The 27,082-nt window shown below is 38.3% G+C and overlaps 1 protein-coding gene across 1 annotated transcript; it reads left to right on the top strand.

Moving 5' to 3' along the window:
* The first annotated feature begins 7,985 nt into the window (after positions 1-7,985).
* On the top strand, positions 7,986-9,490 carry Pou3f4 (POU class 3 homeobox 4). The gene has a single exon (XM_021153912.3). It carries the CDS (start codon positions 8,024-8,026, stop codon positions 9,107-9,109), a length of 1,086 nt encoding a protein of 361 aa, XP_021009571.1. The 5' UTR covers positions 7,986-8,023; the 3' UTR covers positions 9,110-9,490.
* Positions 9,491-27,082: the final 17,592 nt, after the last annotated feature.

The following is a 27,082-nucleotide window of genomic DNA, read 5'->3' as shown; positions in this document are numbered from 1 at the left end:
AGTTCTTATAAATCTGAGATTCATAGTCAGAATTATAATCATTACTCTGGGAAATTTACAAATAGGTTTGGTCTTCAGTTTGAAATGATTCAGCTCTAAATTCTCTCTCTCTCTCTCTCTCTCTCTCTCTCTCTCTCTCTCTCTCTCTCTCTCTCTCTCTCTCTCTCTCACACACACACACACACACACAGGGTGGGAAGAGAGAGAGAGATGGGAGAAATGGAAGGATGGGGAGAGGGAGAGAGGAAGGGATTTTTGAAATCCGTTTATTTGTGGGGGCATAACTAATAGTTACATCAAACACCTGGGGGAAAATTACATTTGAAGGTAGAGATGAGAATAGATGCAATTCAACTATACCTTCACTTCAAACAGGATTTCAATTGCTCTCCTAAAATAGAAGTACTACTTATAGACAGTAAAAAGAAAAAATCATTCTCACTATAATCTGAATGCATTAGAATACATATTTAAGTTGTACAAAAAAAATTGAGCTTTGATATTTAGGTTATCCCAAGCACCTTACCTAATCATCTAAGAATCCACACCCACTAGAAATAGTTAAACACTGGAAATTTTCTCTTAAAAACAACAAAAAAAAAAAGGTTCGTGGATTGGAAAGCAAGGGGAGTGGGGAGAGGATAGGGGATATTCAGAGGGGAAACTAGAAAAGGGATAACACTTCAAATGTAAATAAAGAAAATATCTAATAAAAAGAGTTGAGGTTTAAATCTTTCTGTCTTCAATGTGAGAAAATAACTTGAGTGTATTAACAAAATATTTTAGGATCAATATCATCCCAATATATACTCATAGAAATTTTCTCCTGCGAGTATCCCCATTGGCAGGAGATGGGAAAACTAAGAGAGCAGTGCTGGACAAAGCATCTTTCTGTGACACGTTTCAGCTTACTTGTGGGAAAGGCTATACTTTGGATGCTATTTATTTTAACATAGGTCTAAAGAGGGATACATTGGGTTTAAGTATGCTGAAGGCTAGGCTCAGTTTGGACTACAAGATGCCATTGGACAAAAGTTCTCAGAAAGACCAATCTAAGCCACAAGGCTGTTCAAAAGCCCTGGAACATCACAGTGTCTTTGAAGTAGGCACTAGATTTCTGACCCCTTCCTCTATCATCAGGATGAAGAAGTCAGCCTAGCCTCTACCTTACAGATCTGGCTCCAAACAGAAGACTAGAAAGACACAGAAGTGAAGGGTCATGGTGGCAAGGGACTACCAAAAGGGACTACTTTCCCATAGCTGTCTTGTTTTTGCAATAGAACTTATTTGACTCCCAAAAATTACCATCCACGGAATTAAGATAAGATTTCTCAATTGAATTTCACAATAAGAATGACCTATTTTCACCCCTAAGTCAAATACCAAATCAAATCACATTTATTTGTCTATGTTCAAGAGCTAAGAACAGCCCAAGTCACTTCACTCCATCAGAGTAACAGCAAAGATCCCCAGGAAGTGACAAGCCCTGTTACTTCCTAGAATGTTTCTCTTATTTAAATCAATTTTCTATGGTTACTTTTAGCTGTAGCCCTCCTTGTGTTGGTGAAAATATTCCAAAACACCAATATAAAGAGAATGCTAAACACAAAGTAATTCATGAAGTAAGAAGACCTGCTGAGTGCTAGGTTCTTCTAGTAGCCAATTGAGTGATCTCTTACACTTGACAAGAGGCTCTGTAAAAATTTTGAATATAAAATACATGCACAGAAATGTGCTCACATGTGTACGTGTATAAATACATACTCTGGGCCAATCTATGCGTTCATAAGAACTGGAAACCGAGTATCAGATTGGATAAACCACTTCTGAAGTAAAGGACCCAGATTCCACAAATCCAGAAGGTCAGAGCAAAGTGATCTCAGTGGAAAGAAACAGTTCAGAAGATGGTGCTTTTAAGAATACCCAGAAATCCAGAAGTCCTTCTCAAAACATTCACAGAAGTGGAAGCACCCAAGATGTCTTTCTTTCAAAGTGAAAATTTTCCGTAAACATACTTCTGTGTGAGAGATATATATGTTGGCCTCATAGCCCTTAACATGGTCCAGTTCCCATTCTTTCTATAACAGTAATTTAAAAATGTACCAATTCTAACATCTGGCTACATTTGATCTTTTGGTTTTCCTCATCATGTGACTCCAAAAGTGTAGATGAACCCTGTATATTTACCAAGTTATCTACTAAAAAATAAGATCATTCATAAGGAGTCAGTATTTCTATATATAACAACCCTTCCTATATAACTATAATGTTCTCAGGTATGGAATTCTAGCCACTTCTTATATATAGTATTCTAAATACTAATCACTAATAACAGGGTATAAGGACAAATATCATGAGATCTCTGATGAAACCAGAGAATTATTTCAACAATACATGTTAAAACATAAATAATTCTATGAAGAAAGAAATTAATTTCAATTTGGAGAAGGTCAATTAAGCACTAAAATTACTTATTTAAAGAGCACATACTGTTCACCTAGATGCCATGTATGAATATTTCCAATATGCTTCATAGAGTGTTAAATAACAGATCAACTTTTATGCCCTCTGATCTACCATTCAGATACAAAGACTTTTTCTCATATTTAAATATCGACCATTTTTTTAACTTTAGAGATTAATAGAATTGAAACAAAAACTATTGCTGCCATTTATGTATAGAATCATTCTATGACTCCACATAAAACAAAAAATAGAATAGTAATTCTGTATTGGATCTGTATTTTGTAGAACTGTCAACTGGTTCTACTCAGTCAGCAGTGCAAAACAAGTATCTGACAACCAACCCCCTGCAACTATTCTTAGACACCTCAAATCCTGATGGGAGGGTGATAGCCATGCTGAGTACTACAGAATCTTGTCTCCTTAGAGTTCATTCCCCAAGAGCCCATAAGTTCAGGATTCATGTACTGACAATAGCAAAACCAAGGAAAGAGGTGACCCCAGGGGAGAAACTGAGACTGGGTCAAGATCTGGGGTAATGTAGCTGTGGAAACAAGCATCCTTTCCCTAAGCAGTCAAGGCCTCTATTGTCCTTTCTAGTATTCTAACCATCCTGCCTATGCCTCAGCCACACAATTCCAGAGCATTTTCCCAATCAACATTAAATTTTTCTACCAAATAACTAGTTCTCACAGATTGTGGTATTCATAATAAAATTGCAATATTATAGTTTTGTACATTAACCTGTTTCTATTGCAATTTCTACTGTATACATTCGTTTCCCTCCTCCTTTATATCTGAAGATTCTTCACATACAAGGAAAGACAATAAAAACCTTTAAAATGAACTTCATTGCATTTGAGTCTTTGGTATTAACCAATGCTGTCTAAATTATTATATTTTAAATTATCATCCAGAATATTGTGAGATTCTTATTTTACCTTCCTATATTTTTAAAGAAAGAATATAAAGATAAAAAGAAAGATGGAAAGGGAAGAAAGAAGAAAAAGACAAGACAGAAAAAAAGGAAAGAAAGAAAAGAATGGGACATATAAGATGAGCGACGGTGAGGAGCATGCTGTTCTGAAGGGTAGCTGTGCCTCCAATCCAAAATGTCTTATGAGCTCAATGTACAGATACTGGGAGAAAATGCCTCTTTCTCTGCTGCTTTCAGAAGCTGTTCAATTGTGTTCCCTTCTTTATGTTCTCCTGGCTTTCAAAAAGAAAAGATGCACTTGTCCCTAGCAAACCCGACCTAACTTGTCCTGCTTCCAAAGTGAACTTGTGGTGAAGGTGAAGTTTTCAGTCTAGAGGTCATGCCCACGTGCCACGTCCTACTGTCTGCAGCTTCATGCTATATTACACACAATGAAATCTGGCCTTTTAGATGCCTTTCCCAACCCCCACCCCCACCCTCTGCCAGCTTCAGCTCCCAACAGCCTTTCTCCTCCCTTCACCAATTTGTACACATAATGAGAACCTTAATAATCTACACTCAAATATTAAATCTGCAGGAGTCATGATCACTATGGCTGGGGTGCTTTCAGAATCAGTCTGGATGCAGGCTGCTCAGCTGCAGCCATGCTAGCATGCTTCTACAGGAGCCTGAATTACATTAATCTGCTTAATTTCTTTTGTGAATCCTTCCTTGCTTGGAAACAGAGGGCTTGAGCTTCTGCCGCGACATTCAGAAACTTACATCATTCAATTTTGTGAGGAGGGAAAACTATCAGAAACTCCCAAGCTAAAAATAAACAAAAGTATAAGTAAATCAAGCCAGTCTGACTTTCTTTTCCAAAAGAATTGCATTGCCCTCATTGAGAAGAATGAAGGGGTATGAAAAATGTGGGGTGGGAAACTGGAGTGTGAAACAACTCAACAGGGAATGAAGATGTTGCCCAGTGCTTGCATGATCCAGGAATTGAAACTTCTTCAGTCTTGCTGGAGAAAGCTAGTGGATTCACTACTATTACAGTTCCTCTACTTTAAAGCCCAGTTCTTATCTAGAGTGACTTTTAGCTTCCCCCAGCCCTGTAGGTTTGATAGCTATTGTCATATTATTCAAACCATCAGCTCTAGACGAAATGATGGGGAAATCAGACTGAGGACCTAGAGTGAACTTCACGATGAGGAGCATATCAAGATATGTCTTTAGCCCAGACTCCAGAGAGAGCAAGCTTGGTAGGGGTGACTTGGAGTTTAAGGCAAATTACAGTCTATGAAAAATAAGTTACCAGCTCTTTGCAACAGTAGCTTCGATTGGACTTATTTTTCTCCCATGTCCAGACAGGGTCGTCTATTGAATGAGGCTCTTTTATTTTGCATGGGGCAGGGGATTTGTGACCATGGTCCCCCCTTTTATTCCTCTCTCTATGGAAACCCAGATCATGGGGAGAAATATGCAAGGCTGAATAAAGAGAAGCCACAGAAAGGAGCTCTTGAGAGCAGCATCTGTTACACTTGGGAAGTTAGACTGACAGGAGAGGGCGAAGGAAACCTCTCTAGTAGATTAGTTAGAACAGCAAGATTTGACTACATGTAGATATTTTCTTCAGAAAGCAAAATACCTCACATTCAAGCGAAGATTTTTTTACAGTTGTCACAGGGAGTGATTTCACTTAATGCAATAGGCATAAACTATATTCATTAAAAAAAACAATTTTAAATGAGAGAAGTAGGAAGAGGGGAGAGGAGAGGAAAGGGGGGAAGATGCAAGAGGATAAGAGAGGGAAAAGAAGAAAAAAAAGAAAGATGATTACTGTTCCTAATATACATCTATGTTAAATTAAAAAAGTAAAACATAGGGCTGTGAGAAATCTGTTTCTGGGTATAGATGTCCCCTCTTTGCTACCCTCCCCCTACCTCCAGACTTGGAACTAATGGTCTGAGCTACTTTTGCTTTACTAGCAAAACCCAGTTATCAAAGCAAGGCCATGACTAAGAAGAAGGTGGAATCCAAAAAACTCCTGCAAGTCCAAACTAGAAAAGGACCCCCTTTTAACCAAAATTATTTATCAGATTATTATCTTTAACTCCCTAACAGCCAGTCTGAGATAAGCAATTCTTTCACCCAAAAGCAGCTGCTGGGTGGGGGTGGGGAACATACCAAGAACATAGCAATAATAATGATCAGAGTTTTGCACATACATTTCTTCAACACATTTCCTCTGACCTTTCAGCTGACCCAACAAATACTAACAAACAGATCACCAAACAGGCAGCATAATCGAGCACCGAAAACTTCTTTTTGTTTGATTTTAATGAGTTCTTATTTCTTCAGAAGCATAAGCTCAGGCACAAATTGGATTGCATTCTTGTATAAAGATTATGCATACATTCAGCAGTAAGAAACAGCCTACCTCATTCCTCCACAGAAAAGAGAAGAGAGGTAGAAACACACACACAGAGATGGAGAGAGAGTGCCTGCGCACCAGAGTGTTAGAGGGAGGGAGGGAAGGACAAGAGGGTGGAAGGGAGGGAGAGAGGGAGGAAGGAAGGGAGGGAGGGAGAGAGGGAGAGGCACAGGGAATGAATCGATTTCTAGGTTAAAAGCAGATAAGCCCTTACAATAGGGCATCAGCAAATGAACCTACAATTTCAATGAGGGAGCAAGGAGGATGGTGAAAGATCCTCTCTGCCAGTAATTACTAAGTGTTTATCTTTAAGAGCAAAAGAAAGATTTCAAACAGATGCCAGGTTTTCTCACCTAACAAACGCCATTTACATTTACCAATCTCCGCTCCTATTACTTTATGCTGTCATAAAAATAATCACCAATTTCATAGGAAATAGATGCTCCTTAGCTATATAAAGGAATGGCAGAATAAGCTCACCTTGCTCTTATTTTTTTTTCTCATTTTCTTGCATTTTCTTCAGATCTGTCTTCTTAGAGAAACTAATGCCTTAATGACTTTCTGGTAGCTGCAAGCCTTCTTTTATTTCAGCTAAATATATGAAAATGTATGCAAATTTAAATCAAGCTTAACCTAGGAGCTCTTTGCAATATATTTAATGGAATTTCAAACCAATAAGGGAACTCTGATGCCGTCTTCTGTAAGAGCAAATATAATTACACAGCTAGGTTGCCTCCAAAATTACAAAACAAAAGGGCATTTTTAGAACTTCAAATTTGGTGTGGGGTAGTGTGTTTTGCTTTTTCCCAGCTGCTAGTGTAATTCTAAAATCTTTGCATTTCTCCTAACTCTGCTTCCAAGCAACACCTTTACATGGGGCTGTGGAAGTAGTGGAGTTAGTCTACTCTGACTCATAAAAGCCTTTCTTTTAACCAAAATTTGAAAAACAGTTGGGTCCCTAAGGCTGAAAGCTAACTCAAGCTTTGTGGCAGTTGTGGAGGGATGGAGGAGTTGAAAAAGATGTCTAGCCACCAAGGTCTCTCTCACCAGGTTTCTTCCAGTTTCCCCCCACCCCCACCCCCTTCTTCTCCCTGCTCTTCTCTTCCCTCTCTCCTCATTTCTCCTCTCTGATTCTCTAAATTTTCAGAAATTAGTAGAGGAAGCATGCTTCTCAATATTTCCTTTGCACTGCCAAGGAAGCAGGATACAAACGTTTCAAAGAGTTGTCAAGGGGCAGCATTAGGCAGGCATGGTGTTATGAATGCTTTCCCTTCTGCCTACTGGGAGTGGGGGAGTGGGTTTTCAGTGTGTCGGGTGAGCGTGAAAGATGACTGCGGGCTTCAGCAAGCAGCTCCTCTGGCATAGTGGAGAGACCTCTGATGGAAACTGGCAGGGGAGCCAAGATAAAGCCAGGTTTCCAATTAACCAGCAAACTTCAAACTGACTGAGTCTTCCGAAGATCACTTTAAGATTTACATTCCAAAACCGTCATACACTGAATCTAAATTTTAAGAAAAAAAAAAAGGGGGGTATCGTTTTCCTAGAGCTCTTTAGTTTCTTATGAATGAAATATAAGTGAGCAACATATACTGGAATAGCTTTTATTGGATCACGGAAATTTTATTTTGGGTTCTGACCTAAGACATCTCTCTTTACTCAAAGTTTGCAGATGCCTTTTATTTTCCCTGACCACACATTAACCCAAGCTAACTAAACCGGAATTCTTTCATGCATTGAGATCAAAATGATATTTTAATTTGTTTTCTTTATTTGTTTTAATTTAAATAAGCTAAAAAGCGACCTGAAACCGAAGTTAGCCTCCTCGCTGCCCCTCCATACAAATATCTACCTTCTATTTATTTTCTGCCACTAACAGCCTTGTAGTCTCCGGGAGGGGGGAAAGGGTTAACTAAAAGAGCCGCTGCCACTCTGAGCTAGGCAGCCAATGGAGCCTAAAGATTGATTCACTTCCTGCTTGGGTCTCACTGAAACTCCCGAGCTTCGCCAGCCTAATTTGGAAAGCGAGCTCGGCCTCCCGCACCACCATTGGCTGTGTTTATGCCTGGCCAGGCCAAGTCGCACTGCGATTGGCCTCGGCGGGTGCCGGTAACCCGCGCTAGCGGCTTTGGTTCCCCCGCACCATAGATGTCAAAGGCTGAAGCTGCTCCCTTTGCCACATTATAACTAGTAGAGGATCCTCATCGACCATGGCCACAGCTGCCTCGAATCCCTACAGCATTCTCAGTTCCAGCTCCCTCGTCCATGCGGACTCCGCGGGCATGCAGCAGGGAAGTCCTTTCCGCAATCCTCAGAAACTTCTCCAAAGTGACTACTTGCAGGGAGTTCCCAGCAATGGGCATCCCCTCGGGCATCACTGGGTGACCAGTCTTAGCGACGGGGGCCCGTGGTCCTCCACATTGGCCACCAGCCCCCTGGACCAGCAGGACGTGAAGCCGGGACGTGAAGATCTGCAACTGGGCGCAATCATCCATCACCGCTCGCCGCACGTAGCCCACCACTCGCCCCACACTAACCATCCGAACGCCTGGGGAGCGAGCCCGGCTCCAAACTCGTCCATCACGTCCAGCGGCCAACCCCTCAATGTGTACTCGCAGCCAGGCTTCACCGTGAGCGGTATGCTGGAGCACGGGGGACTCACTCCACCACCAGCTGCTGCCTCCACACAGAGCCTGCATCCAGTGCTCCGGGAGCCTCCAGACCATGGTGAGCTGGGCTCGCACCACTGCCAGGACCACTCCGATGAAGAGACTCCAACCTCTGATGAGTTGGAACAGTTCGCCAAACAATTCAAACAAAGAAGAATCAAGTTGGGCTTCACGCAAGCCGACGTGGGGCTGGCACTGGGCACACTGTATGGCAACGTGTTCTCGCAGACTACCATCTGCAGGTTCGAGGCCTTGCAACTGAGCTTCAAGAACATGTGCAAGCTGAAACCGCTACTAAATAAGTGGCTGGAGGAGGCTGATTCATCCACAGGAAGCCCGACCAGCATTGACAAGATCGCTGCTCAGGGCCGCAAACGCAAGAAGCGAACCTCCATCGAGGTGAGTGTCAAGGGCGTACTGGAAACGCATTTCCTCAAGTGTCCCAAGCCTGCAGCGCAGGAGATCTCCTCGCTGGCAGACAGTCTCCAGTTGGAGAAAGAAGTGGTGCGTGTCTGGTTCTGTAATAGAAGACAAAAAGAAAAAAGAATGACTCCGCCAGGGGATCAGCAGCCACACGAGGTTTATTCGCACACGGTGAAAACAGACGCGTCCTGCCATGATCTCTGACTGGAGGAAGCAAGGAGGTGGCCCGCTGCACTGGGAGCAGTGCTGATACAATTCTCTCTTTACCTTCCTTTCAGCATTACATCCTTTATTGTTGCTATCTCTCTAGCTTGCTAGCTCTTCTTTTCTTTCACAGGGGTTTCTAACTTCTTATGACTTATGTTAAGAAAAGAAACACACACACAAACACACACACACACACACACACGCGCGCAGGCAAACACGCGCGCGCGCGCGCACACACACACACACACAGACACACACGCGGGTGCGCGCGCACACACACACACACACATTCGGGCTTCTCAACTCTGAAACACAGTTATATTAAGAAGTCCAGGTGGGGACCCTGTATTCCCTGCTGCCAGGACAATTTCCCTCCAACCTTTTTCTGCTGATCAATATATATTGTTTACTCTGAGTAAAATTTGTTTGGTTGCTCCTCTCTAAGAAGGGCAAGGAGCTGGGTAACGGGTGGGGGGCGGGGGAGGGTGGGAAGACAGATGTGTGCCTATGAATAACCTTTCAGCGCCTTGGTTATAGCAGCTGTATTTCAGGTGAAATCTGTTTTACAATAGACTAGTTTTGCATTTTTTTAAAACTTCTATAGCGTTTCTAATTGTCTGCAGTGTTTTACTACAAGCTGTACACAATATTTGTGAGATAATTTGTATCTAATCGACCACTCCACATTATTATTGCTATTATTATTATTTCTTCATTGAGCTGATGGGTTTTTAATTGCTTAAAAAGGGAGGGGAGGCTGGAAGGAGGAGAGAGAAAAATGCTCACCTCCTGCACTCCCACACTTGAGGAGAGGATATGGTGGAGAAAGTTGTTGATGTTTCTATTCCCCCCACCCCCCGGGACTGAGTGCCTATATGGGCAGAACAAGCAAACTGAATGGGTTTGCAAAGTAGCCTGAAGGCTATTTCGCTGCTTTTTTGCCCCCTCCCCCGACTTTCACGGAACTGTGGAGCCCTGGAAGGCTTCCACGGCACAGATCCCGGTGCCCCAGAAGAATTCAGCTGTGGCGCGAAGAATGGGGTGTGAGCGACCAGAAGGATTCTGAATTCACCAAGGTCGTGAATGCCTGTGCGTGAAGTTTCCCACAGGCCGATAGCTTAGTCGGGTTGACAACCTGCGCTACCCTATGTACACTCTCCTAGATGAAAGACTTGGCCTTCACAAATGGTGGCTTTCAAAGGAGACCACTACCCAAAGACTCTGGCGCCCTATTGGGCCAGCGCCTCCCAGTTCAGTTCACCTCCAGTTCGCCGCTCGCTCTCAGGGTGAGAAACACTCTCGGTAGGGTGGTGAGGGGATAGGCATCTTCAGCTTCGTGCGGAGAGACAATAAAATAATTGGCAAAAGTCACGAAGATTCTGGTCCAGCCGCACACCACCTCCTCCTCTTGTACATACCAAGGTCTGAGTGAGCTCTTAGGGAGCCCTTCTCAGTGTCTTTGACAAGCACAGCTGGTGGAAGCCCAAGGCGCAGATCGAGCGAGCTAGTGAGCGCCTGGGCGGCAAAGTTTATGCTTTTTTTTCCTTTTAAAAATCTGTGTGTATGTATTCCTGTGAGTGTGTGGTGTGCGCGTGCAAACGTATGTGTGTAGATAGCTGTGTGTACCGTATTACTGTATACAAAAAAGAAAAAAAAAAACTAAAAAAAAAAAATCTCCTTAGACTATGTAGAGATCCCAAAACGAAGCGGTTGCTGTGGCTTTATGGCTAGCTTTCTCTCATGTCCACAGGACAGGTTCACAGGTGCACCTCATCCCCAGCAAGCACTGTGTGCTGGCCCAGTGAAGCGTCCATGCCCAGCCAGCCACAGCTTGCCTGACCTGAAGGGGATCTCGCCAGGCTGATCTCAGGATTCAGCTTGCCGGCGCGCAGCTGTGGTAGACAAAGCTTCAAACTACCTAAGGACCAGAAAACCTTGTGCCCCTTGTGTAAGATGCGCTAGTATGGGCTGCCAGGTTGACCACATTGTGTCTCCCCTAGCCGCAGGTCAAAGAGCATATATTAATTCAAATTCCAGACCCTTTCTTTTGCTATTTTTTCCCCTTGGTCAAGCCTCTACATTCTCAGTTTTAGGCTTTAGTTCTGTGATTTTATTTTCCTGTTCAATTCATGTTTCCCAAATGTTCGAAGGGGGGTGGGTTATTTGTTTTTGTTTTTTCTTTGCAGTTAAATGCTATGGTTCAAACCTGAGTTAACCCAAATATTTCTGCCGACTTTATAATTGTACAGTTTTGTATATTAAACGTTTTTGAAGTTATTAATTTAAAAAGATCATTTAGTTTATTCATTTAGTAACTGATGTATAATAAACGCTATTTTCATTAAGAGTTGCTTTTTCAACTATTTTATTCAAATTGCCTATTGCAGTTCCCAACGATTATTTATTTTCAATAAATTCTGCATTGTGTTTAAATGAAAATTGTTTCAAAGATGAGTTGGGTGTCAAAAAGAAAACAATTCGCTGTAACGTTTGATGTGAGCAGTTTTAGTCAAGGGGTTTATATTGACGCAATATTTTATTGTTGTAAAAGATTTAAAAGGTTTAAATAAAACATTTTTCCAAAAAAAAAAAAAGTCATGTTTTCTTCTCCTGGCTTTCATGTGCTGTGTGTGAAGTGAAGCATTTAAAGAAGCGCATCTCGGGTGAGCAAGGCATCTGCTTTGCTTCGGGTTAGAAACCGTTCGTTTTTGTATTGATTCTGGTTACTATTCCTCTGAAGTTTGCCCTTTGGTTCAGAAATATACTCTCACACATAATACCTATTTGTGCACTCATATCCATGTGCTAGAGCAAAATGTACTCCTCAAGGGTGGGAAGACTTGCTGGGAAGAACACTGGCAAGCCAGGTCCAAGACTATTTCCTTAGTGTTCTCCGAGAGCATAATGTCTTTGTCAACCAGTGTTTTCTAGTCAGACCCCCATCCTGAAATTATACCCAAACCTTCCCTGGACTTGTACATTTCTTACATGCTTTTATCCCTCTTCTTTCTCCCCACTCCTGACAAGCCCTTCTTGTAAGGGACCTGGATATGTTTTTAATATAAGTGTTAGTGTTCATCTTAAGGTGCTCCCTGGGCCCAGAAACCTCAAACAAATGGTGTTTTTCAATCCCTATCTATCTGGTTTGTAAGAAGAAAACAAACAAGTAAAAATAATAAGGATTATGAGAGAACTGGGAGAATTTTGATTTATTATACTCATCTTTCCACTCCCACATATGATTTTAAATGTATTATTGATTTCATAAATCCTTCCACAAAATAAGGGACTGCTACCTGTAGTGGCAGCTAAAGAGTAATGTGCCAACTGTGAGACAATTCTACTTTAAGGACAAGCATGCTTTGTTCAAACTTTATTTTTGATTGGTGTATTTGAAGAAATAAACAAAATACAATTTCTAGCAGTAAGTACCCCCTTCAACTCATACTCTGATATGGATATTTCTCTTAGACAAATCATAATTGTTTAATCACTTTAATAGGTAATGATTATGATATATGTCTTGACTTTTTCAGATTGCACAATTATTTATAGCTGTATAGTAAAACACACAAATGTGACTGTTTTCTATGAAACATGCCACATGTTGTGTGTATATTCATGAACATATCCCCTTTATACAAAATATTGTTTTAAAAATCATGTGTTCATGTGTGTGTGTGTTCATGTGTATGGCACATGTGTGTGCATGCTCATAAAGGCTGGAAGATGGTGTTCGATCCCCTGGAGTTAAAGGTAATTGTGAGTCACCAAACATGGGTTCAAGGAGGCAAACTGGAGTTCTCTGGAAGAGGTGGGAGCTCTTTTAACCACTGAGTCATCTCTTCAGCTCCATAATATTGATTTTATAAAATTATATCTACAAGTACAAAACCTATACTAATAAACCTATTTGTTCTATTTTGATTAATAGATTCTTATTCAACATCTTATAAAAGAATTTATAAAATATAAAGTTCATTTTCTTATTAAAAACTGGACATAACTAACTTTCAGTGTATATTGAACTCCTATATTATGTCATATGCAGATATTTTAAGAGGTAGTTATATGAAATTACCAGTAATATATATATATATATATATATACATATATATATATATATGTGTGTGTGTGTGTGTGTGTGTGTGTGTGTGTGTGTGTGTATGGATTCCCTTATTGAATTTTTTCCTTCTAAACACTAACCATAACAGTGGTCTTTTATGATAACCTTCTTATCAATCTCTCCAATGTGGTTGATGCTTTTGCATAAGATTTTCCCTGTCTTAAGGTGGTTGCTTTTCTAGATTTCCACCAAGGCCTTTCCAGAAAGAACTTTTGTCTTGGTTTCTTCAGGCCTTCACTAATGGATATAAAGGAGCAGTAAGAGTTAATTATATCTAACATTATAAAAGCAAAAAGTTTCATCTCCGATAGCATGTTAGAATACTAAAACATTTAGAAATTTTAAGGGGGACTACGGTGAGACTAGACTGTGCAGGTGTTACACGTGTAAATAAAGATTAAGTAACTTCAACATATCTACACATACATACAGAGACTGATTTTCTATCTACTTCTGCAGAAATAACAAAAGGGAAAAAGTACTACATTTTATAAATTATTTCTCTATCAACAAAAAGAGGAAAACTACTATCCATGGAAATTAGTTATCTTTAAAAAGAACCAGATTGAGACAGTTATTGCCTAAATTAGTACATGAGCAGTATTTGTCTTTAATAAAATCAAGCAGTGTTCCTTGAAAATATTTAACATTCAAGATTTTTCCTTGCTCTTTTGCTAGTCTGCCATTGTTGCTTTAATTGTTTGTAGTGCTTAGTGCTACAAGTTAAACATATGTTTCTGCTCCTAAAATATCTTTTGTATGAAGAAGAGATGAGACCAAGGAGGAGAACAAGAATGTAAAAAAATAACTAGAGGTTGAAAGTAGTTTGAAAAAGAGAAAAGTGTATTTCTCCCACTTCTCAGATCTTTTTAAAGACACATATGGAACCTCCAAGTTGTGGAAATTATTCCATGACTTGGTGGTTAGAATCCAAACATGTGTGACTTTCAAAAACCCAAAAGTCCCTAAAGAAGAAAAAGCAACACTGTAGAAATCATTGATATCATTCACACTTATGTATTCTGTAAAATGAAAGTAGAATATTCTTTAGACATGTTCCAGACAGTATTTTAATGTAGTAACCCTCCAACTTACTCACTTACAGATGTTAAGTTTTAAAGTATTAACAGAAATGAATACACAATATGTTGAAAATCAATTAAGGCTTTTACAGATAAAATGAGATGAAGACACCTTTTCAAAAGAGCATTGATGGGGAAAGAAGCATGGATGGAAGAAGATTTTGAAATTTATGTTTTAAACTTACATTTAAAAGAACATAGCCCCCAAATCCAAATCCAGTTAACTTCTGCCACCTATGAGACATGAGGAAGAATCACATCTAGGAACCAAAAATACTACTTCTGTAAAGAAAATCCAGAAAATTAAGTCCCATGTGTATTGAAATGGGGTGACATTTGTTCACCATCATTTCTTTCATTGATACAAGTATAGAATTTACACCTATTCACACACTACATAAGTCATTAGTTTGAATATTGTTTTCTATTTACAAGACTACTTGTTTACCAAGAAAGTTGATTTATTCAACTACAGATAAAGCCTTATTAGAACATGTTTTCACGTTCTAAAGTAAGAAATTGAGTAGCTTATTTTGAGGTGAACTAAACAAAATTTAACATGTTTATAGACACATACCCCAAACCATAAACATCAACATCTCTTATATTCAAACCCTCCTCTATAAACCAATAAACAAAACACAGGCTGTCCTCAAAGATAAGGACACTGATAAAATCATTAGATAAGAGTTTTCATCTTTCTAGATACACAAGGTGTGCCTCCATTACTCCTGTATAGGTAACTGAACTGTGGGGAAAAAGACTTCAGTTCATAAAAACATTGCTAAGTCTATAAAATATCAAAAAAAAAAGTTTCACTGATCCTCCCTTTAATCCAAAACACACACACACACACACACACACACATACACACACACACACACACACACACACACTGATTTACCACCTTGTTTTGTTATATTGTTAGCAATGAATATGATTTCAGTCATTCCTGGAAAGAACTTGATTAGAAAACATTTTAATATTATTTCCCATTTAGAATAGCTATTTTCCTACATTATAAAACCACTAAATATGGCTGATTCTCATATTTATGTAGTTCTTCCTCTTTCTACCTTTCACCAGCCATAGAAAAAGTTTTTTTTTTTTTTTAATGTAAATTTGTAAGACCTCAGTGAGAAGGTAGGCACTTGGTCCTATGAAGGCTTGATGACCCCAGAGAAGGGGGATGCTAGAGGGGAGAGGTAGGAGTAGGTGGGTGGGTTGGGGAGCACCCTCTTAAATGTGAAGGGGAGGGAGATGTGGTGTTGGGTTCATGGAGGGAGGACAAGGAAGGGGGACAACATTTGAAATATAAACAAATGAAATAATTAATAAAAGGATACATATTAGTATGCTCCCAAAACTTTAAAAGTAAATTCATTGTACACAATTTATTTTGATAAAAGTTTTCACTCTTATACTGCCTCAAGATTAATGCATATAACACTAGACTCTAGCAAAGATTAATGATTTACATAATATTTTAAAGCTTAGAAATTAGAGTTATTATAACCAGATACAATAGTTTATTAGGCTTCAAGTGATATATAATTACAAGCCACATAAAGAACTGTGCTTGGTGGAACTGTTGCAAAGAATAATACTAATTTTCTTAATGTTTTATCACTTTTAGTCTACTTATCATGGTGTTGATAGTAACCATAGTTATGTAATATTAATTTTGGTTATAAATCTATTGCCCAAAAGCATATGAATTCATATAGAAATTATCAGAACCAAAGGTACATTGTATACCAAAGGTGGCATAATAAGTGAAGGGAAAATTCATGTTCATGAGATATGTTGGTAGGGACTCTGAACACAATCCCTACGACACAGTAGTCATTGTTAAAGGGTAAGTTTTAAAGTGCTCTGTTCACCTATGAACAGCAAGCAGTTCTTTACAAACTCCACCTTTCCATCACAAAAACAAAAACAAACAAACAAACAAAAAATAAGCTGAGTGTTGTAATCTGAAAGTTTAAATTCTGAGTCTCTGATTTAGTTGAAAATGCTTGAAATTATAAATAAGCTTACTTTAATACCCTATATTTCACTTGCTATTTCAAGGGAAATATCCCAAAATCCTCCAAGTTTTACATAAAAAGTGAAACTAGTTTTTGTTTTGTTTTGTATTTTAAAAGTAGCTCCTTTATGTCCCCTGAGTCCTCTCCTTACCACTAGCCATGGATGACTAGGCAGTGTTTACAGATGTTCCCACTAGCTTTCCAAGGGCAGGTCTGCAAGACAAAGAACCTGTTTCCCACCCGGAGAACTCCAGCCTTTTGCCTGAAGTGGATGTTCAACTGATCAAGCCCTGGAATATGTTTTACCAATTAATATGCTGCTTCTGCACGACATAGATTGAAGTCTTCTGCTGAGCTAGAAAACTCCTTTTATTTTCATCAATGCATTAAAAATTCATTGGAAAAATTATGTATTTTTTAAAATACTAAACTTAAAATTATTTTTTCACTATCATATTTAAGGTTTACTTAGAGAATGCAGTAAAACAATTAAAATAAAAACAGTAGTACCCTTTTAAGTTTCTAGTATAATTTCCCTTTGTAGGCAACCTTAAGAACTTAGGACATGGTGACCATACTATGTTTTGCAATGGCCAACATGCAAATCACACCAAAATGATCACTTCGGGCCACAGAAAATGACCACACACAATCTGTGCAACAGCTCATTAATATCAACAGACATCTTATGCACAATTGAAGGGCACTCTATGCTATGGGTTTCATTCATTGTTGTGAGGGAGTATCAAAGTATCAAAAAATTATCAAAGCTCACAATCTAATCCCACAAATTAAACTCCTGTGACATAAGTGAAGAAAGCAAATAAAAAGCATTCATGCACATACAATAAATATTAGTTAAATTTGTCTTTAAGCTTTTGGAGAGAAACACACATAATTTGGTTATAGAAAACAACAGTATTCAAAGTAGATCTACACTTGAGATATTCGATACTTTCAATTAAAATAATTTTAAACACATCAGAACTATTTTCAGAAAATAGTATTATCATTTTAAGATTTATTATTATTATTTTCATCATCATTATTATTATTACTCACTTTACATCCTGCTCACTGTCCCCCTCCTGGTCATCTCCTCCCACAATCCTTTCCCCATCCTCTCTTCCTGTTCTCCTCTGAATGGTTGTAGGCACCCCTGGGTATCCCCCGTACCCTCACACATCAAATTTCTGTGAGGCTAGGTAGGCACTTCCTCTCACACTGAGGCCAGACAAAGCAGTCCAGCTATAAGAACATATCTCACGAACAGGAAACAGCTTTTGGGATAGCCCAAGATCCAGTTGTTCGGGACCCTCATAAAGGCCAAGCTGGACACCTGCTACATATGTGTGGGGAGGTCTAGGCCCAGCCCATGTAAGCTCTTTGGTTGGTGGTTCAGTCTATGAGATTCCTAAGGGTACAGGTTAGTTGACTGTTGGTTTTCCTGTCAAATTCCTTCTCTTTAGGGGTCTCAATCCTTTTCTCCTGTTTTTCCATAAGGGTCCCCAAAGCTCCACCTGCTGTTTGGATGTGGATGTCTATATCCATCTGAGACAAATGCTGGATGGAACCTCTCAGAGGACAGCCAAGCTAGGCGCTGGTCTGCAAGCATAACAGAGTAGCATTGATAGTGTCATGGACTGGTGCTTGCCAATGGGATGGGTCTCAAGTTGGGCCAGTTATTGGTTGAACCTTCCCTCAGTCTTTGCTCCATCCCCTGTTATTGCATCTCTTGTAGACAGGATAAATCTTGGGTTGAAAGCATTCCCCTAATACACATACATACATACATACATACATACATACATACACACAGACACAGAGGGGGGAGGGAGGGAGGAGAAGGGGGAGGGGGAGGGAGAGGGAGAACAGCACAAATTATATGCTCACCCTTTACAATTTTTTTTAAAAGAAAAAAAAAAAAACAGTCTTAAGCTGGGACAATACAAACATTCTAGTGACTTTTCCAGCCACCATCATCACCATACAAATAAATATGTCTGCATTATGAAAGTTGCTCAAATGGCTGTGGTGTGGCCTGGTAGACTATGCTTTTAAAGGTATTACCATAAAATAGAGATTCAGTACAGAGACCATTAATAGTTTAATACAGAGTATTTTAACTCATTTGACAATGAAGAATGCGACAGAAATGATGACTCCTCTGTGGTGAGAAGAGTGCAGATGGTCTTGTTCTTGATTTCTGATAGTATGCAAGTGTTTATTTCTTCAAAGACACATAAAAATTCAACTCACCTGCAATAAAACTAGGTACTTACTGTAAAATATCTGTTGCTTTAAATGCTTTCGACCTGCCCTGACCTTGTTCCATGCCTCTGGCTGTCAGATTGTGCAGCACCCACTCAAAGCTCTAGCAAATTAAGAAGTGACAAGAGGGGTGCAAGATAAATAATAGCTGAAAGCTGTTCTTTACCTTTCCACACATAAATATATAAATTCCAAAGCCCAGTTTTAGCTGAATAAATATTCATATTTTATATACAAGTTCGTATAATAAAAATACCAAAACCATTCAATTTAATAAACATTTATTGAGTGGATCCTATGAGCATGGCATTATTGAATTGGAGTGTGAAAAGTGAGGAATAAAGAAAGGGCATTGCATTAAAAAAAATCCCTAGGGTAAAAGAAGAAAATGGAAACATACACAATTAACACTTAATTAAAAGGGTATGTAGTATTGTCAATGTGTGTGCTAACTCTGTACTTTTATTGCTGGATTATGATACACATTCATAAGCACAGCATTTCTCATTTCTTTGTGCTGTTTTAATAATACTGTATCTATTTTTTGACGTTTTTTTTTTGTAATTGTTAGTTAACTAGACACTAAGTCGTTATTTGTAAGTTCTAACTGATGTTCAGCTCTGATCAGTCTGAATTTTTTCCCTGTAGTAAAGTTTAAAGAAAATAAAATCTAAGAAGAAATGCAATACTTGTTGGGAAAGGCCTTCCTATGCCTCCTCTCTCCATTTGCATAAATGACAGGTAACCTAAGCAAACTGAAATGCTTCCCTTCCCTATTTTCAGCTACTGCTGAATTAGAAGATTAGTCTGTCAAATACTTCTGGAACTACTAATTCCTGCTTGAGTTAAGGAGGGAAAGCCTCACCAGCATGTGCTGGAAATCAAATTCCAAAACAAGGAGATTCTGTGTGATGCCTCCACTCACAGCATGCATTTCATTGCATGAGATTTATGACTTAGTAAAATCACCAGGCAAACGCAAGCATGAAAAAATACATTTGCAGCCCAGAAATTCCTGTTAGAAATTTTAAGGACTTAAAAAAAAGAGAGAGAGAGAGGGAAAATAAAACCTCAAAAATACTGGGAGGAGCTTTTTGTGCACAAAACTTTCTCAGCTAAAATGCTGGCTTTAATGAAAATTTTCCATAGTGTCTTTTTGTGGACCGGTAATGTATTAACTCATTCTGTGAATTCAGCAACTTGTGGGGAAATGGCCTTGATATTTGCAATGTGACTATTCAGTTGACAATGTTAGGATGATTTCTCAAAGCTTGAAGAAACTTGAGTTTCTAACAGAAACTCATTAAGTATGGAATGCATTCATTTTTCTTTCCCTACTTTTTGAAATGCATGCAACAAAGCAAGGCTTGCAGCACTATTTTAAAATTTCCAATTATTTTTGGGAAAATATGCTCAGTGTTAAATATGTTCCCTAACACTGATAAAAGAAATAATCAGCAGAATAAAAAAAGAAAAAGAAAAAAGAAAAACACTCTCAATTGTCCTGCATTTGCGCTCTTAAGTTAACAACAGACCTTAATGAGATTCAAAGGCATGCTTGTCTTAGAGCAAAGAGCTAGCAACACAGTGGACACAGTGGACATTGTCATGAGCATGATGCCTTCCTAGCTAAGATTTCAGGGGCCAACTTGCCACTGTCAGCTTCATGCTCTTCGGGTAACAGAGATGAAATGAGGAACTTGGGTCTAGTCACATCCATGCAATAGTGTGTCCTATGCCAATGAGATCTTAGTTGAATGAAAAATTCATTTGGGTCTTGCCTGGGGTAATCTTAGAATTAGACCTGTAGAATTAGTTGAAGATGTTATCTTATTCCAGTGTGTGTGTGTTTGCTTATTTGTCATAAATCAGGTGTCTGTAAGAGTGTAGAGTTGTGCTGTCAGTAAAGTGCATCCATTGCAAGCATGGTGACATGAGTTTGATCCCCAGAACCCATGCAAACAGAGCTGCCCTTGGTGGCTGCATATGCTTCTAATAGCAATGCTTTTGACCAGAGATGGGGGAATTTCTAGTGCTTTCTGGATTTTCAGCCTAGCCTACTTGGCAAGTTTCAATCCTGTGAGGGTGACTTCTGAGGAACAACATTCATGGTTGTCCTCTGGCCTCCACACACATGTCACACACACAGTTTCAGTTGGGTTTATGCTGCAATGTGGGTTGTTTTAAATGTTCTTCCTCCATCTCTCTCTGTGTCTCTGTCTCTGTCTCTCTGTCTCTCTCTCCATATATATATATATATATATATATATATATATATATATATATATATATCTTGATGACAATTATATTAGTTTAAAAAGAAAAACTCCAGGAGAAAAAAAGTTGTAAATCTCTGCAGATGGAGAAGAAAATGAAAAGACACTTGCTGCTTGACTATTTATAGTTATCTCCAAAAGCTTTGTAGCTAAAAAATATTAGGTATATTCTTGTTTTGCTTGTTTTCTTGATTATTGTGGTAGAATATCACTATATAGCTTTGATCTACAGATCCTCCTGCTTCTGCATCAGAGTTGTGAAATTACAGACATGTACAGACATGTACCATTTTCATCTAAGGCATCACTTTAACACTTAAATGTTGCCTCAATTAGTTTCCCATCATTTACATGTCATTCATCAGTTTTTATGACTCTGTCAATGCATTTTCCATAATATTCCAAGGTTGCAGTTTAATGAGATATGTGGCATCAAAATTCTTTAACTTTGATGCTCCAGTTTCTTCATCTGTACAATGTGAATGCTGATTGCATTTATATAATAAAGTGAAGATTAAAAATATAAGCCATGCAAAACCAAAATTATGCATAGTTGGGGTTTTATGAAACTAAGTCTTACTGCTCTGTTTATGCATTATCCTTTTCTATATTCTGCACTATAAGGAAGGGTGTGAGATTGTTTAAATGCGTGTAAGTAGAACAGACAGAGGATTTTTGTTTTCACATTGACTATTGTGCTTCCCATCATTTCCTCCTACCAACACCTATGACAATTGTCATTTATATATGTAACATGTTCAATAAATTTTCCTCAGCATTATGTGTAACTCTACAGACATTGACTGTAATACCAGAGATTCAGACAGTTATGATCTTGACAACCTAGAATCCATTCTTATTTATTTTAACAAGGCAAATAAGTGACACTTTGCAACATCAACTACCATAGTAATGCATTTTTCACAGCCCACCTAACAACACAGTGAAAGGAAAGAGTATCTCGTTATACCAAGGTTGAAAACTGCTGGAGTATAGGAATTTCCATGTATTTTTCAATCTAAAATATGAACATTAAACACTGATATCCTTTAGATTTAACAACCATAACCACTATTGTGTCTCCCACTAAAGGAAACAATTCAAAAGTAGCTCCATTAGAGAAATATGTGAAGTCCTACAAAAAGGTTATATACATCATTTCTCCCGTGTTCACTGTCACTTAGAAAAAGCAGACTCACATTAGCATATCTCCTTGCCCATTCTAAACGAAAATCCAGGGTGGGTTCTATGAAATTATGAAACCTTATATATTCTAGGTGAAAGAATAAGCAACTGTACAACTTTGACCTTTTCAGAGCTTATGCAGTGTGATTCACTATCCATCTCTATTCCTCCTGTTTACAGTCTTAGTAACCTGTAGAGATAAAGTAGTATGGGCCAATCAAAGTGCAGAATATTGAAAAGGTTAAAGTCTATGTTTATGAGTCTATTAAATGTTTATAGTCTTTCACAGACTGCACTTTGCCTTCACACTATTGTACGTTATTCCTGTAATAAACATTACAACAAGAGAAAAGTAAGAAAAACAATTCCTTTCTCAAAACAAAATGTGTAATGAGAATACAGAACAGTATAGTATATGTTAATTTGTTCCCATAACAATAACTACAAGAAAAATGAAAAATAATGCCAACCTAAACTACTCATTGTGAAAACAAGGATTATTCGGGGGTTGTAAGAAACTCAGTTTAAAGGCTCTGGTCCTTAGAGTGACAATTACATTTTATTCTTTGGAGAAAGGTAAAGACATTCTCAATGTGGGTCCATGCATAACCATGAAAATCTGACTCCTTTCTAACCTTTCTAGACAAAGACTGGTAAAGAATTTTTTGTCAGGTAATTAGCATGAGTATATATGCAATCATTTATATATTTGTTTCATTCTTAGGTACGAATTGGTATTTTCCTGAATAATGTATCTAAAGCTTTATAGAATACTTATATACTATATGAAAAATAATTAGTTTGAGCATTAGTTCAGATATCAGGCCTTATAAACATAATGAAAATCAACTTCTATATATAATATACATGCAAATTAGTTGTATTTAGAATTCTTCTTCACAGAAAGTTCAAGTATGTAGAAATAAATTCCAACAACTGATAGATGTTAGCTTTAGTCTACATTAAAATATGTTAATCATTTTCTTTTGTTTAAAAATGATCTTAGTAAGATTTCCAAATCATAGAAAAGAGCAAACATCAAACACTTATTACAAATAATGTTTCTTTCAGCAGTAAGACATTAAGAGATGTTTTTAGATTTTTAAAGCCATTATAACATTATACTAATAAAAACTACGGTAGCAGCTTAACAACATCTACATTTAAATTTACATGATTTTTAATTGTTAAAGTTCTTTTTTTTCCATTCTGTAGCCTGCCACTCTGAATAATGGTGTTTCTTGCAATACAGAAGATTTTCAGTTTCATGAGGTCCTATTTATTAATTATTTGCCTGCCTTAATGTTATGGGAGTGCTGTGGGTTTCCTGTTCTGGAACTCTTCCTATGCTGATGAGTTCAAAACAATTTGCTACTTTTCTTCTATCACATTCAGGTTTCTAGCCTTATATTTATGTCTTTGACCCATTTTGGAGTTGAGTTTTGTGCAGGATTATAGCTACAGATAAATTTAAATTTAAATTTAGTCCCACAGTTTGACCTGTACAATTAGTTGAAGATGTTATCTTATTCCAGTGTGTGTGTGTTTGCTTATTTGTCATAAATCAGGTGTCTGTAAGAGTGTAGAGTTGTGCTGGTTCTTTAATTTGATTCCAGTGATCAATGCACCTGCTTTTATGCTAATATCCTACTGTGTTTATTGCTGTACCTCTATTGTACAACTTGAAATCAGGAATGGTAATATTTCCAACCATTCTTTTATTATTCAATATTGGTTTTATTATACTGGCTTTTTTGTTTCAATATGAAGCTGTAATTTTTTCCATTTTTTTGGAGGAATTGTGTTAGAATTTTGATGGAGATTGCATTGAAGAGACCCCATGAACATATCTAAACAACTCAGACTTTTACTAAAACTATCGGTTGCTCTCCATAAATGGATGGCATGGTCCTATTGTTGAAGAAGCCATTACAAATTTTGTTGTATTGCTGAAGAAGCCATTTACATATCCTGTTGAACATAGACAAGTTCAGCTGGTGCCTAACTAGTGCCCTTAACTCATCTGAAACTAGAAGATACTCTTAATGCTCCCAGAGGAAAATAGTAACCACCAAGCCAACTACATAAACCCTATGACTACTGCATGGCATGCTGGTTCAACAGTGGCAGAAATTTTCTGAGACTAATAAGCCACTAGAGATTATAATAAAGGCCCACTCCATGAGATGGAACAGATGCCTGACGCTGCTGAGGTAGTCAAGAACCTGAAACTAGATAGACTATGAACCTGGAGGGAACCCAAATACTATTGTTATGTTAAGGAACATGGCAGGAAAATTATAACCCTTGACATTCTACTATCTGTGCCTCACTGCCATCATCAGAGAAGCTTTTCCTTGCAATTGAAGGGAACTAACACAGAAACCCACAACCAGACAGTGTGTAGAGAGTAAGAGATTTTGTAACACTTAATCCTAAATGGGAAGGTTTTTTTTTATCAAATCCCTCCCCCAGGGCTCAGAGACTTATGTGAAAGAGAAGGCAGAAAGGTTAAAAGAGTCAGGAAATAGAAGCTGTATAGTCCAACTACTACTGGCCTGAACTACACATGAATTCACAGAGACTATGGCAGCATGTATTGGGGCTTGTACAGACCCAAGCCATATGGGGTCCCAGTGCTGAGTCCACGACATGGATATGAGTTCCCATTCTGACTGAGAAGCTAACTCCAATTGACAACTGTTTGCAAAGAAAAATATACTGTTTTTCTGATGGAGTCTCCTTGGGTGTATTAACGACAGTAAAGGCGTGCCAGGAAAAGACTGAAAATACAAAAATGAACTCAATAATATTTTCGTGGACTTTTTGCCTCATGCTGTTTGTTTGGGACTTTTTAACCTACTAGAATAGTGTACACACACACACACACACACACACACACACACATATATATATATATATATATATATATATATATATATATATTGTTATTTTGAGACAGTGCTTCTCTGTGTAGCCCTGGCTGTCCTGGAACTCACTTTGTAGACCAGGCTGGCCTTGAACTCAGAAGTCTGCCTGCCTCTGCCTCTGCCTCTGCCTCTGCCTCTGCCTCTGCCTCTGCCTCTGCCTCTGCCTCTGCCTCTGCCTCTGCCTCTGCCTCTGCCTCTGCCTCTGCCTCTGCCTCTGCCTCTGCCTCTGCCTCTGCCTCTGCCTCTGCCTCTGCCTCTGCCTCTGCCTCTGCCTCCCAAGTGCTGGGACTAAAGGCATGCACCACCACTTCCTGGCTTTGTTTGTATATGATAGTTTCTGATTTTCTGTTTTTATGGGTTTTTTTTTTCACGGTGCGTGTGTTTCTTGGTTTATTTAATGTTTTGTTCATATTTGTTTGTTAGAGAAAGAGAGGGGGAGGGAGAGGAAGAAAGAATGTCAGTATTTAGGTGGGGGTAAGGTGGGGAGGATCTAGAATAAATTATGATAGGAGAAACTGTAATCTCAAAATATATAATTTTTATCAATAAAATATTTTAAAATATGAATAGTTTAGAATATCTTTTCTTTGTCAATCTGTGTGTATGTATGTGTTATGAGCATCTAAGCACACCACAGTACATAAGTTAAGATCTGCATACAGCTTTCTAGAATTGGTTCTTGCCTTCCATCAAAGTTCAGTTCATCAAACTCAGGACTTAAGCGGCAAGTGCTTTTACCTGCTGAGCAATTTTGCTGGCCCTGGAATTTGGTCATTTAAAAACTCATATCTTTTATTCTTGTGTGTGTGTGTGTGTGTGTGTATTATGCTAAGGCAGAAATCCAACGCGCCTTATGCTTGCTAGACTAGGCCTTTGCAACCAAGCTACCTTCCAACTGGGCTCTCTTCTTCTTCCTCTTCTTCTTCTTCTTCTTCTTCTTCTTCTTCTTATTATTATTATTATTATTATTATTATTATTATTATTATTATTAATCATCATCATCCTTCTCCTCCTCTTCCTCCTGCTTCTCTGCCTTCTTTAAGATTTATTTTATGTATGAGTGCTCTATCAGCATGTACATCTGCATGCCAGAAGTGGGCATCAGATAACACGGTTTCAACCCACCATGTGGTTGCTGGGAATTGAACTCGAGACCCCCTGGAAGAGCAAACAGTGCTCTTAAACTCTCAGCCATCCCTCCAGCCCCCAGGTCTCTTTTTTAATTGTGAAAAAACTACAGTACCGAACATATAGCAATTTAAGACCCAATCACAATTTCATTTCAAAGGTAATATATTAAGCAGCTTTTATATGATATGCACCATAAGTTTCTATTGTCAACAGTTTTCTCTGCAGACACTATAGTTGAACAGAAAATAAAGATGAGTTGGTGGGTATATTAAGTATCAAAATCTAATACTAAATAGTTTTCTAGAATTTTAGAAGATTACCATTTCATTCTAATGGAATAATGATCTATCTAATGAATTTTTAAATAGCAATATTTTCATACTCATATGATAATGTGTCTCTATGTTCTTTTCATCAATACCCGACAATAGTAAAATTCATTCTTGGGCTTTTTTATAGTTAATCTTGTTTGTCCAAGGCCTACAATTACATACCAAGGCCTGTCACTTAAAACCATCATCTCCCTTGCTTCTTCAGTTGAGAGACATAGCCATTCATTGGATCTGTTCATTGTTAGGTCACTTATCCGTTTAGTACCAATCCCACTTTAAAAGGGGAATGTTTAAATATTTCTGATCTTGACTCACAAGCCCACTGTTCTCTCATTAAAAGTCATCTTCCCATTATTTCTATTACTTAACTTTTAATATCAAATGTTTTTAAGAGGAGTAAACCTTCAATGAAATTACATGTGTTTCTGATATAACTAAGGACAATAGCTCATTTATTACACATCCTTATCCTTTGTATTTTATATATTAATTCATCTAATCCCCAAAATAGTCCTAATGTCTGTTAGCATCATTTTTATGTTGCCATAGAGGAAAGTTAGGGTATCCACACAGGTGAAAGCTGTGTAAAGTCTTAAGGTAATAATT

This window comes from Mus caroli, unplaced genomic scaffold, assembly GCF_978045245.1.
Source record: "Mus caroli unplaced genomic scaffold, Mus_caroli_1 scaffold_5, whole genome shotgun sequence".
Taxonomy (NCBI): Eukaryota; Metazoa; Chordata; class Mammalia; order Rodentia; family Muridae; genus Mus; species Mus caroli.
This window is presented reverse-complemented; position numbering and strand designations above follow the sequence as displayed.

What these genes read in the sequence shown, in the direction of transcription:
- Pou3f4 (XM_021153912.3), top strand. Translation starts at nt 8,024, where the DNA reads ATGGCCACAGCTGCCTCGAATCCCTACAGCATTCTCAGTTCCAGCTCC.